This window comes from Callorhinchus milii, unplaced genomic scaffold (assembly GCF_018977255.1).
Source record: "Callorhinchus milii isolate IMCB2004 unplaced genomic scaffold, IMCB_Cmil_1.0 Scaffold24, whole genome shotgun sequence".
Lineage (NCBI taxonomy): Eukaryota > Metazoa > Chordata > Chondrichthyes > Chimaeriformes > Callorhinchidae > Callorhinchus > Callorhinchus milii.
In genome coordinates this window covers 1,930,295-1,948,403 of record NW_024704765.1, presented here as the reverse complement: position 1 = coordinate 1,948,403, position 18,109 = coordinate 1,930,295, and the positions used below count along the sequence as shown (strand labels likewise).

General features: G+C 45.4%; 1 protein-coding gene across 1 annotated transcript in view; it reads right to left on the bottom strand.

The window, feature by feature from the left end:
- The window catches only part of mtor (mechanistic target of rapamycin kinase), a 178,275-nt gene that overhangs the window by 12,647 nt on the left and 147,519 nt on the right, over positions 1–18,109 (bottom strand). The window contains exons 37-44 of the mRNA XM_007897779.2: positions 13,328–13,443; positions 7,394–7,511; positions 5,596–5,793; positions 4,995–5,095; positions 2,866–2,962; positions 1,564–1,662; positions 1,034–1,156; positions 131–313 (exon numbers count right to left, since the gene is read on the bottom strand). Coding sequence (XP_007895970.1) covers positions 131–313; positions 1,034–1,156; positions 1,564–1,662; positions 2,866–2,962; positions 4,995–5,095; positions 5,596–5,793; positions 7,394–7,511; positions 13,328–13,443 — 1,035 coding nt within the window. The remainder of the gene's footprint in view (positions 1–130; positions 314–1,033; positions 1,157–1,563; positions 1,663–2,865; positions 2,963–4,994; positions 5,096–5,595; positions 5,794–7,393; positions 7,512–13,327; positions 13,444–18,109) is intronic.

Below are 18,109 nucleotides of genomic sequence, written 5' to 3'. Positions count from 1 at the left end.
TGAGGAGTCTCAAAGATGTGATAAGAAGCCGTATTAAATGCAAGAATTATTATTATTATTCCTGTACAAACTTTGGTATGTTTTGATGAGACAAGTAGCTGTAAAAATGCAAAGGTCTCTCTTTCTTCACCTGGTTAAAGGAGGTTTCTTTCAGGGTCTGTGGCCCGCGCTCCATCATCGCGTGGAGGGGCTCGAGGACAGCAAACATCCCCTTCACATTTCTCTCTCCAAAGTAAAGCCTTGAAGCCTCCTCCAGGCCCTCGTGCCACATTTCATGCCACAGGATAGCCACGCGGATCAGCTCCTCACTCACCTGTGGGAGACAAGAGAGTGGTCTATCGTACAGGTACAAGAACTCTCAACATGACTAATAGGGTAGTGTGGTCCTAGCTGGACAAGCAGCAGGAAGCTTGCCAGTCAGTGCTCATTAGGCAGTTTCAGATGGATAAACTCTTAACAATTACCTTGACGGACGCACTCGAGGTCCCAATCCTTGGCTCTTGCCAGCCTGTACTAAATTCCTAAATTACTAAACCTTTCATCAGGTTATCGACCTGAAATGTTAACTCAGTTTCCTCTCTCCATAGATGCTGCCTGACCTGCTGAGTGCTCCCGGTGACTTCTGCTTTTGTTTCAGATTTCCAGAATCGGCAGGATTTTGCCTTTTGTGTCTAATACTGTCTGGAATTAGGTAAGCAGGGTGTGTCCCTCCAAGGAACAGAGAGAGTGCTCATTCCAGACACAGGAGATTTTCACCTGCAAGTGCTGTAAATTCTGTGGCCCTCTCAGTCTGGGTCAGGTGCTGTCAAGCATGGCAATGAGTGTCAGACATCCCCAACTGACCAAAACAAAAATTGACATGAACAGCAACAACATTAACATGAGATATAAACACGGTCTGTGTCAGTCCTGTCACTACCATCATAATGACTGCCCCTCGTCACTCCTCTACTAAATGAAATGATGGTGTGGTCAGAAGGAAAAGGGATCTTCAGAAATGCTTCAGAGCTGCTGTGGGCGGGCGGGGGCTTACCATCACGGCCTGCTGTACCAGTGTGTTGCTGTGTTCACACATGTTTTTCAGGATCTTGTTGGCAGCGCTGTGCCTGGCGGGGGTGGTGGATTTGGAGGCCACGGTGAGCGGGTAAATCAGAGCCTGAGGATTAAACACAGAGACATCCATATATACACGTACGCGCACACATGTATTCCCCTCATATACATACACACTTCCCCATCACTCGCGTACACACACAGAATCCCCCACTTGCGATGGGGAATTGTGCGTTAAGGGGATAATTCTGTACACACACCCACATTTTATCCCCTCACACACAATTCCCTATCAAATGTGCACATCCCTCTCACCCACATCCCCCCCCCAGTATACACATGCATACCTGATAAAGACACATATTTAATTTAAAGGGATGCTGAAGGCTGTCCAGGTGCAGTGCAGAATGAACACCAGGCCTGCTGTATGTTCATCCATTACCAATCACAAGTGTGATGCCTACACGGCGGCCTGTAGTTATTATTAAAGGGGCAGCGGCCAGCAGTTACCTGAGGGTGGTACCTGCCGATGTCGGTGAGGAGCTGGTGAATAAGCCGCCCAACCAGCGCTCGAGGAGTGTCAATGCGGGCGATGAGCTGTGGGATCACCTGAGGAGAGCAGTGCAATCACTGAAAAAAAAGGTTCTGACAAAAGGTCATCGGCATAAAAAGTTAACTCGCTTTCTCTCTCCATAGATGCTGCCTGACCTGCTGCGTGTTCCCAGACACTTCTGTTTTTAATTTCGGAATCACTGTGTGAGCTCAGTTATGACACCTCTTAAATACTGAGCATGATGAAGACTGTATTATATCATTATTAAATTATTATTTTATAAGACTATTATAATTATAAACATGACGACTGAAATTTCATCTTGTCCCAGCCTGTAAGAACATTTTGTCTTAAAATTTAAGATTGCGCAGAAGGATGGGAAAATGCAGTCTTAATTTGGAAGCTTTTGTTTTGGCAAAGTTAGACCCGTGGATCTCGACCGTATCCCACAGTCCACACAAGAACACAATCCTCAGGAATTAAATGGCCAATTACCTGTGGTCAATGGAGATTAAATGGTCCATGAGACTCTACCTTCCAAAGCAGCTTTTCAGAACTGAAGTTCCTGCCAATACACTGCCCAGATTTACTCAATACTGTGTTTATATAATATCATTCCTCGTGCACTGGCAGATTTTACACAGCAAAATCCTGGAGTTTCAAGATGTTTTCTCTACACTTGATGTCGCACACTTTGTACACCATCTTTGTCAATGTTTCCCCCGATGAGTCGCGATGGAAATAACAATAACGGCTGGGAGAAGGCAAATTTGATCCTGAACTTCCCCACCACCACCCCCTCGGTCCTGCTGCTATCGTAAGGTGCAGTGCGTTTAAAATATTTATTCACAATGAGATATTCAGTCACCGGGAATGGCGGGTGAGATGGTATGTGATGGGTGTGAAGAGTGTGGCCACAAGCCACACAGGAGTGTACCTGACACTGCAGGTAAACCTGCAGCGTAAGTGGTGACTCCCTGGCAGGGATGCAGTCAGGATCTGCAAACTACTGACAGATATGATAAAAACTAGCCAAATGCTAATCAAGGAGAATTCATTCTACCAGACCTTAATTCACATTTAAGCCCTGCGAGATGCTACCCTGCTTGAAGTGCACTGTATTTCAAGCGAGTTGTTGTTGTTGATTGGAATCAAACAGCCCATTGAGACGTCAGTCAAACCACAGCGACTCATACAATTGAGGGGTCAGAGTGCATCTCCGGAGGGTGAGCTGTCTGTCATCGTTAAGCATCTCTTACCTGCAGCCAAGTGTCAATCTGAATGGTTTTGATCCCCTCAACCAGACCTTCATTCACATCAGGCCAGTGTCCATAGTCAAACCATAACGTGAGAACTCTAACAAAGGGGAAAGTGATGAGCACACTCAGATTAAGCTCGTTTTCAAACTGTCTCATTAAATGCTTAAAGCAACACATTGTGGGGGAATCGTCAGGGGCCACAGTCACTTGGCAAGTCTGGTCACTACTGATATTTGAGACTGGGATTCATTAATAGTGACACCAAGCTGCTCCTGGGGTGTGAGTTACGCTAGTAATAATTTGGTCACTCAATCCACGACTGTTTGTGAAACACTGTTGTGCGCAATTGGCTGCCACAAAATATCGGTCAATCCACTTTACAGTGTATCCTGTGAAGCGCTTTGAGACGTCTCGAAGACGTGATTGACTTCCCTCTGTGTAAAGAAATACTTGCTCGTGCCTATGTTGAACCTGTGCCCTCTTGCTACGCTGCCTTAGCGTGCTTCCTTGCTTCAGTTTATATGCGAACAGGGTAACAAACTAGCCGTCTTTTTAAAAAAATTAAAAGTTCGACATTTATAGTGAAGAAAGGAGAAACAAAGTATTGTATCACGGTTTAGGTTTGATTATAAATTGTGCTAAATTAGTAACTGTTTTGGGAAATGGATTTATTACAGGCAGAAAAGCCACTAGATGTCACCCTTTACTTCAACCGAGTCAAAGCCAGGTTTGACTGAACACTGAGCAATGAACTCGAGCACTGGTGCTTCTCTGACTTGCTAACTATCATTAACAGTTTACACATCTTAGTGTACAAGCATTTTCGACTGATTTCCAGACATCAAAAGTTCTGTAACAGTGACCAGTAATTAATAATAATAATCCTTGCATTTGATATTATCAAATGCATTATCAAGTATTTGAGACGTCTCAAAGCGCTTCACGGAATATACTGTAAAGTGAATTGACTATATGTTGTGGGTGAAATGTGGCAGCCGATTTGCGCACAGCAATGTCCCACACATACAGCCATAAAATAAAAAAAAATATTATTGACATAATTAATATTGACGTAATAATAATTAAGATACCCTACGTGGAGGGCACTATATAAGCGCAACTTGTAGTTGTTGTAATTTGTCAGTTAATCCATGAGTGTGTGGGACACTGCTGTACGCAATCTTTAATATCCAGGAAGATGGGGCCTCGGTTTATTGTTATGTTTACAGACAGGAATGTTGTGTTGTTCAGGATGCAGTCAGTCACTCAAATTGAACGAGAACTTCAATTGCCACAGATTCAGTGACGTTGAGGCCATAAGATGGTGATAACAGTAGAACCCCATTCACGCTTCATTATAATGTGGGTTTGCTTATTGGTTCTTTGTGTATTTAATCAGGATCTGCCAAAGCCCTTACTCCTCTACTCCTCTGCTGTCCAGGTTGACGGAATGGAAAGAGCTCTGAAGGGCAGACACCGTGTAGTGTGATAGATCCTCATGGAATACATACAGAACATACTCATGTAAACAGTTGTTAAAGAACAAATATTCCTCAAGAGGAAATTAAGATTCTGAGCGCCTCGGGACACCGCTCCCGACATCAAAGGTGTTACATAAATGTAAATTTGTTGTTGTACTGTAATAATAAAATAATAATCCTTGGATTTGATACAGAGCCTTCTCATCATTGAGACGTGGCAAAGCACTTCACGGAATATACTGTCACAGAAAATACTGAACTTTGTGGGTGAAACAAAGCAGCCAATTGGGCACAGCAGTGATCCACAAACAGTCGTGGATTGAGTGACCACTTTTTTTTGAGGGATTATTAGCCCCTGAAAGCCATCTGCCAATTGACTAATAACCGGATTCGTAATTACTGCTCGGTAAACTGTACAATTTATAAAGTCATAAAAGCCAACATATATACACAGAAAGCTGTCTGACCAGCTGTACATGCGCCATAAAGCTGCAATTTCCAGGTTGTTAGATAATAATAATAATTATAATCCTTGCATTTGATATAGCGCTTTATCACGTCTTCGAGACGTCTCAAAGCGCTTCACACTGTAGTGACTGTATATTTTGTATATTTACTGTATATTTACAGATATCACTGCCTGCTTACCGCAGAGTATCCTGCAAGTTGTTGCCTCTGGACAGGGCAATGGAACGGAAAAAGCCCTGAACGGCAGGCACCGTGTAGAGGAGTAAGGTCTTTGACAGATCCTGATGGAATACAACACAGAACACACTCGCTAAGTGAACAGTTATGACAGAACAAACATTCCCCGAGCAAAAATTAAAATTCCCTGCTCCTTGGGACATCCCTTGCGACATGAAAAGTGCTTCGTAAATGTAAATTTTTGGTGGACAATGTATACACTGTCATTGTGAGTTTACAGCACAGGAGGCTGTTTAGCCCATCAGTCAGTCCTGGTCCCAGCTCCGAAACAAGAACATGCCCGTTTTATATAGAATAACGTCTCTGAGCGCTTCACAACGATGCAGCAAGATGCTGAAGAAAGGGAGGCAGGAATATCTATTCGAATCCCATTCCAGTTCTTTTACAATAACAACTTGCATTACCTCGCGCAGGGCAGCGTTCCAGAGCGCTTGGCGCAGCACGACACTGAGCGGGGGGAGGTGGGGATGGTGACCGTAGGCATGGTCGAAGAGGAAGGTTTTGAGCTCCTGGACAGTGTGAGCGTGCGGTGAGGTGGCTGTACCTCGTTGACTTTCTTCTGTACAGGGGATGACACGGGGCTGGTTTCATTGCTGTCGCCCTCGCTCTCACTGTTACTGGCCTCGCTGTTAGCACTGGCCCCGCTGGGATGCCTCAGCTTCTTCTTGTCGTCGCGAGCCTGATTCTGATGCTTGTAGTGGAGCACGGCTTCGAAGTTCATCACGGCCCAGGCGTGCCACGCCTAGAGACAACACCGCCCACAAGAATTGTTGGAAGCAGACACAAAATCAATCGGTGCTACATTTAATAACAATCCTTGCATTTGATACTGCGTCTTTTCACGTCTTTGTGACTTTTCAAAGCGCTTTACATTGTAAAGTGAATTGACTGTGTATTTTGTGGGCGAAACTTGGCAGCGAATTGCGCACAGCAGTGTCTCCCAAACAGTTGTGGATTGAGTGACCAAATTATTTTTAAAAAATGGCATATTGCCTTCAGAAAAGCGATACTCCAATCGACTAACAACAACTCGACTACTGACTGCTAGATAAACAGAGGCGTGTGGAGTAAGGAAACTTGCCTAAGGTTTTGACCCATCCAGGAATCGAACGCTTGGGGGGGGGAAGGGGGTAGGGAGTTCTCTAACCACTGAGCTAAGGGCTGCACATCTGAATGTGTAGTACACGGAGCGAGGGCATGAGTTCCCCAGCTCAGCCACCCTCACCGGGCTCCCAGCAAAGCAAATTAAATCTCTTCACAGTTTGAGTCTGCCTCCCTAAGCTATCTCTTACTCTTCTAACTATACACCTCTGCTCCTCCATCCCTGATATATTCCCTTCACCCTGGGCTTACTTTCTCTATTCCATTTAGCATCTTTTTTTAACCACCAGGACCTATAGACATTCCCATCATTTTCTGCCACTCCCCGCGCCATTTCAACAAGACGTTTTTCTCCCAGTTTTCCTGTTTTATAATCATCCCAAATTCAAATTTGACTTGTTCCTCATCTAACTGGTGCTGTTGCTGGTGGCCATTTGTTGCTGCGTTTGCCTCTACATAACTCTATTCACTTCATTTTGAATTAATCTTATTCTGTGAAGTGTTTCGAGACATTTCTTTTACATCAAAGACTACATGAAGCTAATTTGTGATTACTTGTCCAAAATCACAGTTAACAACAGCAATCTTTGTCTTTGATATAGTGCTTTTCACGTTAGGAGGATTCCTCAAAGCACTTCACAGGATTCACTGTAAAGGGGAGTAACTGTGTATTTTGTACGCACACCCGGGAACCAATTCGTGCACAACAATGTTTCACAAACAGCCATGAAGTGAGTGACCAATGCTTCTGGGAGATTGTTGGCCAGGACACCGGGAGAGAGAGAGGAACTCCCATCTATTTTCTGATAGTGCCGTGGGATGCAGTGTCTTTCATGCCATCAGACAGGTTGGACCTCGGTTTAACATCTCAACCGAAGCACAGGACCTACAACGACTTAGCACACCCCTGGCACTGCACTGGAGTGTCAGCCAAGACCGATATGAGTTCAAAAAGAGGCAAGCATCTTATAACTGAGTCAGGCTTTCACCCCATTGAAGTAACACAAACTTTTGAAGATTAGTTAAGAGATTCTGAGGGGCAAGTGAAATGAAAAAGCTTCAGCTTCTATTTCCTGTTAGTACGTACTGTGAGACTGACACCCATATTTCAATAAAAGAAAATCAGCAGGAGAAATACATTTGAGACTGTAATTTCACAAGTGTGACTTAAATCTTCAGGGTGAAAAATAATTTGGCCTTGAAAAAGAAGAATGAGGCAGTAAAGGCTGTGCAAAGCTAACCTTGTACCAGTTACGGTCATGTTCTGTAGCAGCGCTATAGTACTGCAGGACTTTAGGTATTGTGCTCTCATTGATCCCCTGCAGGTTCAGCTGCCACTCTCCCAACTTCAGGAAACATCTGTGGACAAAGATCACACATTTAATGGGACTGCACAGTGCTCACTAAACAAAGCCCCACAACGAAGCATTCCAGCTCAATTCCTCAACCCCTCCCCGTGGCTGACTCATGGGCATCTCATTCCCCTCGACAACATGCTTTCCAATAGCTTTCCACTGACATCTGCTCCAACAACTGATCTCCTGTGAACCCTGCTGGAATGTCAATGCATGGCTGTACATCTGCGCTCCAAAATAGTATCTCGTCTTTGTTTGTTACACATATGTTATGGAAACAGGCCATTCGGCCCAACTAGCCCATACTCGCTGTTAGACCGTTTTGTCCTAAGATTTAAGTCGGCTTTCAATAAAAATCAGTAAATATCGCAGTTTGTCATTTTGTGCTGTTCTACAATCCAAATACATTTTCATTGATAAAATTCTAGAAGCAAAACAACAACTTTCATTTATGTTACGCCCTTCACGCAGGGCAATGCCCCAGAGTCCTTGATAGTGGCGGAGTGTAACGCCAAGCTTGGGGGGGTGTGGGGGGACAGGAGATGAATACAAAAATGCATGAAAACACAGTGGGAGCCTTAGAAACAATGTGTAATGGGGGAAGGAGTCATAAGTGAGCAAGGGGTGGAGGGGGAGTATAATGTATATTTGTTTTACAAGAGAATGACATCAAAGATTCCACACAGGCAATAAATGTGGATGAATTATTAATCGGAATGTTGTTTTTCTCTGTTTTACATTACTGTAAATAAGCTTCCAAATAAATTGAAGAATTTTCCGAAATCCCACACAGTCTTAAATTTGAAATGTTGGAAGAAAAGACGAGGAGGAATTTCAGGTACTGGAGAAGAGTCCTGTAGCTCTGTGGTTAGAGCACTCGCTTTGCAAGCGAGATACCTGGGTTGAATTCCAGGCAGAGGGCGAAACCTTGGGCAAGTTTCCTTACTCCACACAGAGCCTAATTATAATCCCTCCAAAACAAAACAATAATAAATTGGTCATTTTCAATCTACGACTGTTTGTGGGACATTGCTGTGCGCAATTGGCTGCCGCGTTCGCCCACAAATATACAGTCAATTCACTTTACGGTATATTCTGTGAAGCGCTTTGGGACGTCCTCCCGACGTGAAAAGCGCTATATCAAATGCAAGGATTATTATTATTAAGAGGGAAGATGGGGAGGGGCATCAGTTCCTGGATCTCGCACACACAGCATGGCAGGAAATAACATCAACGGTAACTTAATGACCTGGAAGTTGTCACTTTAGCGCGAAAACAACGACAACAACTTGCATTGATATAGCACCCTTCACACAGGATAGCATCCCGGAGCGCTTAGTGTGCAGGAAGTCAACACAGACACAATAATTGTGGTTCACAGTCCAACCGCATTATAAGCAAATCTGCACAATAGTGATCTGTGTTATACTGGGGCTCTACTATATATAAGAACGTGTCAAAAATAATTGAGGGAGGAGGAGTTAAAGATGAGAAAAAAAAGCGAAAGAAAGGCAATACGTGAAATGTGAGATAAGACATTTTCTAATCTAATTTTCCCTGCAAAATAGTAATAATTCAGAAGATATTGAAAGTTTTCAGAGCACATTTAATTTGTCATTATTAACAAAAGGTATCTTTTATTATAATCAAATCAAATAATATTTTACTGGACCGCAACGCAGGCTCCTTTATCTACTAGCTGACATAAATAGATACAGCCACTTAATGATAGAAACAGGCAAAGTGTGTGGAGGCACAAGACCAGACCAGTCTGAGATATGTCAACATTAAGAATGTCCTATAGATAATATTGATTAAGTGAACCGTAGACAGGTGTCCAAATTTTACAGGGAGCTCTGCAATAAATTAACATGCTTGTAGTCCATGTCACTGAACCACAGTGAGCGCCACACAGGACATGACCTCAGTTTAAGCCGGGCTGTCTTCAGAATGAGAAAGACAACGTGTTTTAGGGTTCAATTCTCTTCAAATAAGCATGCAGATGCAAAGGCCATTTTAACCTTCGTGCCAGAGGTCATAGGAGGACAAGAGTGCTCTAATTAAAAACAAAACTAGTTTGGTGAATCTGTGTGTGGTTTATGTGAAAAAAAATGCACTGAAATATGTCATGATTTCTTGTTATCCCCTCCCCATCTTCCCTCTTCTCTAGAGACTTGAAATTCCTCCTCGTCTTTTCTTCCAATTTAAGACTGTGTGGAATTTTGGAAAATTCTTCAATTTATTTGGAAGCTTATTTTCTGCAAAACCAGCATCCAAAATAATATCGAATCACAAGTTTTTCAACTGCCTGCACCTACTGGAATTTTCAGGCAATGGGTCTTCAGGCTAAGACCAGAAGGAGTTTGAACCTGTCAAGTCATCACATCACACTGAGGTGCAGTTCCACAGGCACTGGCTGCCGTACAGAACCTCAGTCAAACAAACACGCTATCCAAGTCTGGAGAATGGAGATCGCTGTCCAACTGTGGAGCGTATCTCAGCCAAACTCGATCCTTTCTTCAACTGATAATTGGAAACCTTGCCTTATTTCCGTCTCTCCTCTCAGAGCCTTGGCTGAGATCTGATAGACAGTGCAGACTAGTGACTGAATATGGAAAACTTCATGTCTGTAAAGCTCATGTGTCAGCTTGGCTTCCTTGGCAGAATGTTTTTACATCTGGGTCAGAGGTTAAGTTCAAGGCGTGTGGCCTATTGCTTTACGGCTGAATTGGCAATTAGATATTGACCAATTAGATAATGGATAATGAGCATTGGGCAACTGGATAATGAGAAGCAAACAGGAAGCATAAACGGATTCTGGGAAGGTCCTGCGCAGAGTGTTGAAACAAAGGAGCTATTACACAGAATATACCGCACACAAACAGGCCATTCGGCCCAACTGGTCTATGCCGGTATGTATGCTCCACATGAACCTCCTCCTGCCCTTCCTCAACTAAGCCTATCAGCAAAACCTTCTATTCCTTTCTCCCTCATATACTATTGAATCTAAACTGTGTTGTGGATGACAAATAATACAAGGCCCAAGTTAGAGTTCAGGCTGACACTCCAATGCAGTGTGTGTGTGGGGAGCACTGCATGTACGAACTACTGACCTTCTAACTAGACATTAAATTTCCTTGTGATGCAATTTGAAAAGTGAAGGAAGTTTCTTCCAGTCTCCTGGCCCTCCATCCTCTATTTGTCACTCAACTACTGGCTATTGTGAGACACTGCTTCATTCAAAATGGCTGCTAAGTTTACTGGACAAACAGTTACTATGCCTGCCAGTAACAACTGTAAAGAGCCAGATACTATAAATGCCCTGTCCTTGAGTGGTTCAGGTCGTACCTCTCCCACCGTCTTCATTTTGTTTCCACGAATAGATTTTCCTCCACCCCCCGACTGTCTCGTGCGGTGTCCCTCAGGGCTCTGTCCTCGGTCCCCTCCTCTTCACCCTCTATATGCTCCCCCTGTGGTGACATCATCCACAGACATGGGGTTCACTCCCACATGTATGCGGATGACACCCAACTCTACCTTTCCTCCTCTACCCTCAACACCACGACCCCCGATGTCCTGACAGCTGTCTGTCCGACATCGAGTCCTGGACGAGAGACAACTTTCTTCAGCTCAACGTGCGCAAAACTGAGGCCCTCCTGATTGGCTCACATCAGCGCCTCCGCACCTCAGGCGCTGACAGCATCAGCTCCACGGCCGCACTCTCCACCTCTCAAAGCCATCAGGAACCTCAGGGTTCTGTTCGACCCTGAGCTGTCCTTTCTTCTTCATATCCGCGCCACAACTGGCACCGCCTTCCATCACCACCGGAACATCGCCAGACTACGGCACTACCTCACCCCTCACGCGGCTGAAACTCTGGTCCACACCTTTATCACCTCAAGGCCGGACTATGGGAACTCTCTCCTCGCCGGCCTTCCCGCCACCTCCCTCCACACTGCAGGTCATTCAGAACTCTGCAGCTCGTGCACTGTCCCACACCAGACACCGCGACCACATCACTCCCACCCTCGCCCTCCCCCTCACCCTCGCCCTCCCCCCCACCCTCGCCCTCGCTCGCCTCCACTGGCTCCCCATCCCCCAGAGGATCGAATTCAAGATCCTCTGGGGGATGGGGAGCCAGTGGAGGCGAGCGAGGGTGAGGGGGAGGGCGAGGGTGGGAGTGATGTGGTCGCGGTGTCTGGTGTGGGACAGTGCACGAGCTGCAGAGTTCTGAATGACCTGCAGTGTGGAGGGAGGGCCGGGAAGGCTCACCTGCAAGACAATTCACAGCCTCGCTCCCTCCTACCTCTCCGACCTACTATCCCCCTACTTACCTGCCCGTACCCTCCGTTCCTCTGGCTCCGGTCTGCTCCACATCCCCCGCCCCAACCGCCCTACCATCGGTGGACGGGCCTTCAGCCTCTCAGCCCCGAGGCTCTGGAACTCCATTCCCAGTGCCTTCACCGCCTCCTCCCTTTCCTCCTTCAAGGCCGGTCTCAAGACCTTTCTCTTTGACCGTGCCTTCAGCTCCCCTCTCGACTCTCTACCCTCTCCTCGCTCCCTCCCTTCCCTCCCCTCACCCTGACCATTTCCCCCCTGCTCGGGTCCCGACCCAACTGTCCAGCGCCTTGGGACGTCCTCCCGACGTGAAAGGCGCTCTATAAATGGAATCTAGTTGTTGTTGTTGTAAATGCTTTCTGGACGTCTGTCTAATGCTGAGAAAAACTTCAGCTCACTTTGTTTCAGTCCTTGTTAAGACTCAGCTGTAAACTGCAGGGCTCCCCCCCAGTGCTGCACTAAGACTGCCGTTCTAGACCATGAGCTCAAGTCCCAAGTTGGAGCGTGAACACACCTACTGTCTGACCCAGAGGCGTGAGAGCACCAAGCTGGTGGGTGCAGCAATACTGAGCCTGAAGTCTGTTGAGAGGAGGCATGACTAAACAACCCAACGCCCCGGGCACAAGCTGTCACTCTGGAAATATTTGGATAAATCTCCTACTCCACAATGATTTGCATTATACAAGGCGACTGCCAAAGTATGAAACCATTTAATTTGATCTAATATTTAATTAGCAAAACATAAATATTTCAATAACATAGTTGGAATAACAGTCAGTTCTCCTGTGGCTTGATGTTTAACAGTGCCCGACAGTCCTTAAAGTTGATATACCGCACTGGTGTGTCCTAACTTATACCACACGTGTAAGGATTACAGCAGCAATTTAGCCTCCACAGGCCACATCATCGCTGGAAAAGATTTCTGAAATGAGAACGCAGCTCCTACTTCCCAACGTGTCAGAGACATTGTACTGACGTTTTCTTTGTTGCGGTCTCTCTCCTGCCTCATCACTTTCTCCTGTAGTTTGACCCGTCTCTCCTCCCTTACTGAATATCAGCCTTTGACACTATCAAATAATTTATATTATGAGTTGGGAAGGAAAGAGGTTGAGACAAGATACAAAGTCTCAAAGCTCTTCAGTATTATTAGCGACAAGTGTATTATTGTCTGTGTATTTGTAGGCAAATGTCTCAGGTAGTTTGTACACAGCAAGTTGCAAAAACACCCATGAAGTGAACGACTAATTTTATCTGAAGGAATGCAGGCCAGGCACCAGGAGAAACTCCCGTTGCTTTTCCGATAGAAGACGCTCAGTAACGTCCATCCCAAGAACGGTTTAACATTCCCACACAATCCACGTTGTGGGCTATTGGCTGGAATTCCCGCGTGTAGGGGGGACGTACTGTTAGTTACCAGATTTAACATTTGCGAGTGTCAGATCTCTTGACCCCTAACCTTACGCGGAGGAAGGTTACACTGACCTCGCCATGAGCTTGTGCAGTTCCTGCTTGTGCTGCTGTTCCTCCGCTGCGATGGCATGCTGCGCTTGCTGCTGCATGTTCTGCACAAAGTGCTGCATGTGCTGGAACGCCTCGATCTACAACACAGGGTGAGGAGAGCAGAATTAGTTACCCACTCAGTTAAACAGACACCAATAAAGTGAGAAGACACATGGGCTAACACAGTTACATAACAGCATCAACGGGAACTGTAAACTAATACTGTAACGGGGTATTAATCCCTTCAAAAAAAATAATAATAATTTGGTCTCCGTTCCTCTGGCTCCGGTCTGCTCCACGTCCCCCGCCCCAACCGCCCTACTATCGGTGGTCGGGCCTTCAGCCTCTCAGCCCCGAGGCTCTGGAACTCCATCCCCCAGTGCCTTCGCCGCTTCCTCCCTTTCCTCCTTCAAGGCCGGTCTCAAAACCTTTCTCTTTGACCTTCAGCCTTCAGCTCCCCTCTCGACTCTTTTCCCCTCCTCGCTCCCTCGCTTCCCTCCCCTCACCCTGACCATTTCCCCCCTCCTCGCTCCCTCCCTTCCCTCCCCTCACCCTGACCATTTCCCCCTCCTCTCTCCCTCCCTTCCCTCCCCTCACCCTGACCATTTCCCCCCTGCTCGGGTCATGACCCAACTGTGCAGCGCCTTGGGACGTCCTCCTGACGTGAAAGGCGCTCTATAAATGGAATCTTGTTGTTGTTGTTGTTGTTGTTGGTCACTCAAGCCATGACTGTTTGTGGGATGCTGCTGTGCGTAATTGGCTTCCGAGTTTCAGCCACAAAACATGCAATCAATTCACTTTACAGTGTATCCTTTGAAGCATTTTGAGACGTCTCGAAGACGAGATAGACACCGTATCAAATGCAAGATTTATTATTACAAAATCTTCACTTATTTAACTTTGCCCAATTTTGGAACAGACCAATGTCCAGAGCCACTACTGATCAATATTCCAGGTGAATCGCAATAGTAAAGCAGTGGAAAAATTGCAGCGTAATTCACCAATTCTGTTATCAATGGAGACTTGAATAAAAGGCTTTTATCCGCTGGAGCTAAGGGGGAAGTTGACAGAACAACTCTACGTGGGGTAGTGTCCTGGAGTGTCACTGACGGAGTTTGACAACGAGCCAGGGGGAGAGGGAAGGGGTAGGTGAACATAAGCGCTATCAAAAAGGTCTTTGGGCATGATTTAAAGATGGGGAGGGAGGGGACAAGGCAGAGGGATTGACGGAGAGTTCCAGAGTTTCGGGGCGTAGTGGCTGAAGGCCCGGCCACCAATGGTGGAGCAGAGGGGACCACTGACAAACAGGAGGCTCGTGCCAACCGAACGGAGGCAGCGGGTGGTGGAGTGGGGGTAAGGAGATCGAAGAGGTAGGAAGGTGTGAAGACATGAAGGGATTTGAAAACTAGTGAGAGGATCTTGAAATCGATCGATTCTGTAATTGGGAGCCAGTGGAGCCCGGCAAGGACTGGTGTGATGACGGTACAGAGTTTTGTGCGGGTGAGCATCCGGGCGTCGGGGTTTTTAATTAATTTAATTTTGTGTGTGGTGAAGCTGGAAGGGTTAAAACGTTTCACAGCTGTCAGATTTCCTGTCGTGTGGTGAGGGAGGCAGGTGTGGAGTTCGAGCTGCTGGAGGCTGTCCAGATAGAGAGAGAGGCAGGAGAGAAATCCTGTCTCGCCACTTGCATTGACAATTGGGAATAACGTCTTAAATCATAATTGCCAAGTGATGTGGTCAGAGGCGGAGTCACCGAGTGGCTCAACTTTCTTTTCGGTGATTAATTTTGCATTAATTAATGGTATCCAAAGTAACAGATTACCCACAAAGGGGAATCATACTTTCTAAGGTTCTGTATGTAAGGTTGTAATTTATGGGAACTGGAAAGATACAGATGTTAAATACGAGAGACCAGTTGGTGAACAGCACCTTATTCTAACTCTGCTATAAGAATGACAGCGTCCTGCAGTGGGTTTCATTCAGATTCCTCACCTGTTTCCGTTCTGAACTTGCCGATTCTGCATTTGTGCACCATTTTTAGCTGCCTGTCCTGGTGGGCATAAACAATAATAATCCTTGCATTTGATATAGCGCCTGATCACGTCTTTTGAGACGACTCAAAGCGCTTCACTGTAAAGTGAAGCTGGACTGTAAAGTGTAGTGACTGTGTATTTTGTGGGCAAAATACGGCAGCCAATTGCACACAGCAGCATCCCACAAACAGTCGTGGATTGAGTGACCAAATTATTATTTTTATTTTTGGAAGGGATAATTACCCCTAAAAAAGTGATCCGCCAATCGACTAACAATCAGGTTCCTACTTACTGCTGGATAAACAGAGGCGTGTGGAGAAAGAAAACTTTCCAACATTTTGCCCTGCTGGGGATCGAACCCAGGTCCTCTTACTTGCGAGGCAAGTGCTCTAACCACTACAGGACTTGAAAAAGGGAAGCCAAAAATATAATAATCATAATTCTTGCATTTGATATGGCGCTTTTCACGTATTCTAGGTGTCTCAAAACAGTTCACGGAATATACTGTAAAGTGAATCGACTGTATATTTGTGGGTGAAATGCGGCAGCCAATTGTGCACAGCAGCGTCCCACAAACAGTCGTGGATTGGAAAGGACCAATTCATTATTGTTTTGTTTTGGAGGGATTATTATTAGGCGTGTGGAGTAACAAAACTTGCCCAAGGTTTCATCCTTCTGGGAATCAAACCCAGGTCTCTTGCTTACAAAGCGAGTGCTCTAACTACTGAGCTACAGAACTCCACAAAAATAAATATCATATTGGAGACGGAATGTGATACCCATTTCCAACCTTCATCTTTCAGCAGCCATCAGTGCGGTACTCTCTCTGCCTCCTTCCCCCCTCCCCCAATGGCAGCATTCCCTTGTTAAATATAGAATTGCAACGTCATTCTCTATTCTCTCTCCCCCCATAACAACAGGCACAACCCAACCCTTACACTGCAGCAGTGCGAGTGTGAGAGAGACCTTGGAATGATTCATGAGCCTACACTCACTTACAGCGCAGTGAGTCAATGTGAAAGTATGGAATCACCCTCTGGTGCAATAAGGAGTAGTATTCTGGTGCTCGGATCCATTGAGAAGTATGGAGCAGCCCACTGGTGTAGCAATTCAGTATGAAATATGGTAAAGACACCTTTGTATGCAATCCTTTAGTGGCTCTCTGCTGCAGCAATTCTTGGTACTGAAATTAGGGGGGTAATAATCCCTCCAAAAAATAATAAAATAATAACTTGGTCATTTCACCCAATCTACTGCTGTGTGCAATTGGCTGCTGGGTTTCGCCTACAAATACACAGTCACTACACTTTACAGTTTATCCTGTGAAGTGCTTTGAGACGTCTCAACAATGTGCTAAGGCCCTATATTAAATGATTATTATTACTATATGGCATGTTCTGTACTCCAACTGTACATGTACTGTACAGCTCGAGATGCAGTTCCATTGTCCAGCTTTGTCTACTGGACAATAAACGTTGTGCTGCTACCTCGACAAATCTGAAAGTATTTTTCTGGGTTTATTTTCTCAGATCCATTTAGCACCCTTGGCTGAGAGTCTGCCCTCCATTTACATTACTTCAGCGAATGAAACATAATATTTTGTCTCACTTCGGGCTCGTCAAATATCCCAAACAAACATCACAATTCTGAAAATGAAATTGGAGTCAATCTGATTTGATACATAAATCGGTATTTAAATCTCACACTGGATCTTTGCATGAATTAAAAAAATCCAAAAAGCTTAGCATCCATAGGAACAGGAAGAGGCCATTCAGCCTCTCGAGTCTGTTCCGCCATTCTATAAAATTATGGCTGATCTGTATCTCAACTCCAAGCCCTTGCCCCATATTCCTTGATACCCTGACCTAACAAACCACCTCAGTCTCAGTGGCCATGTCTACCTTCCTGTCAATGAAGATTAGGCAGTAATTGTTTTGGGACCACAGCATTTTATTTCAGAAACCTGTCCCCGGAGGATATTACTTTGATGTATGTCCCTAGTAGGCAAATGCCTTCTTTGCTTTAGAACACGGACACATAATATTCTGGCTCAGAGTAATACTGCATTTTGTAGAAACACAAACCCAGACTGCAAACAAGCAATCAGACATTTCAAGCCCTGGAGGGAACACACACAGACATCAGACTGGCCTGACTATGGACAGCTGGAAAGAAAGTAAGCACAATAATGGATGACTAAATTGTCTAGTCCGTGACGCTATCGATTAACATCATCTCTCCTTACACTGCTGCTCCATCAACGCTGATGCCTGTGAGTTTCCAGATGATTTGCGGTTTGCCCAAAAGAAAACTGACACAAAACAAGATATTAGTCCTATCAGATCCTCCAGGTTCTCCTACCCCCTCCACCTCAAGCTGGTTTTGATTCATGCACACACACACACATCGTGCGTGAGACGCCGAGCTGCTTGCACCAAAGACGTGGCTCTAGGCAGAAATTCCAGTCCCTGCCATTCTCCTCACAGGCCCACAAAGGCTTATACAACGCCCTTGATGTCACGGCAGTCAGTAAACCTCAGAAACGTCTCACTCCAAAAGAATCTCAGGCATCTGAGAGCACCAGCAACGTCGCCAACAGTTTCACAAATAATAGTAAGTTTGGACACAATGTACTCCAGCACTTTGAGCAGATCAAATGCATAACAATATAATTATATCATTTTCATACTTGAATTTGATTCAGCGCCCATAATGTTGAGTTATCTGAAAG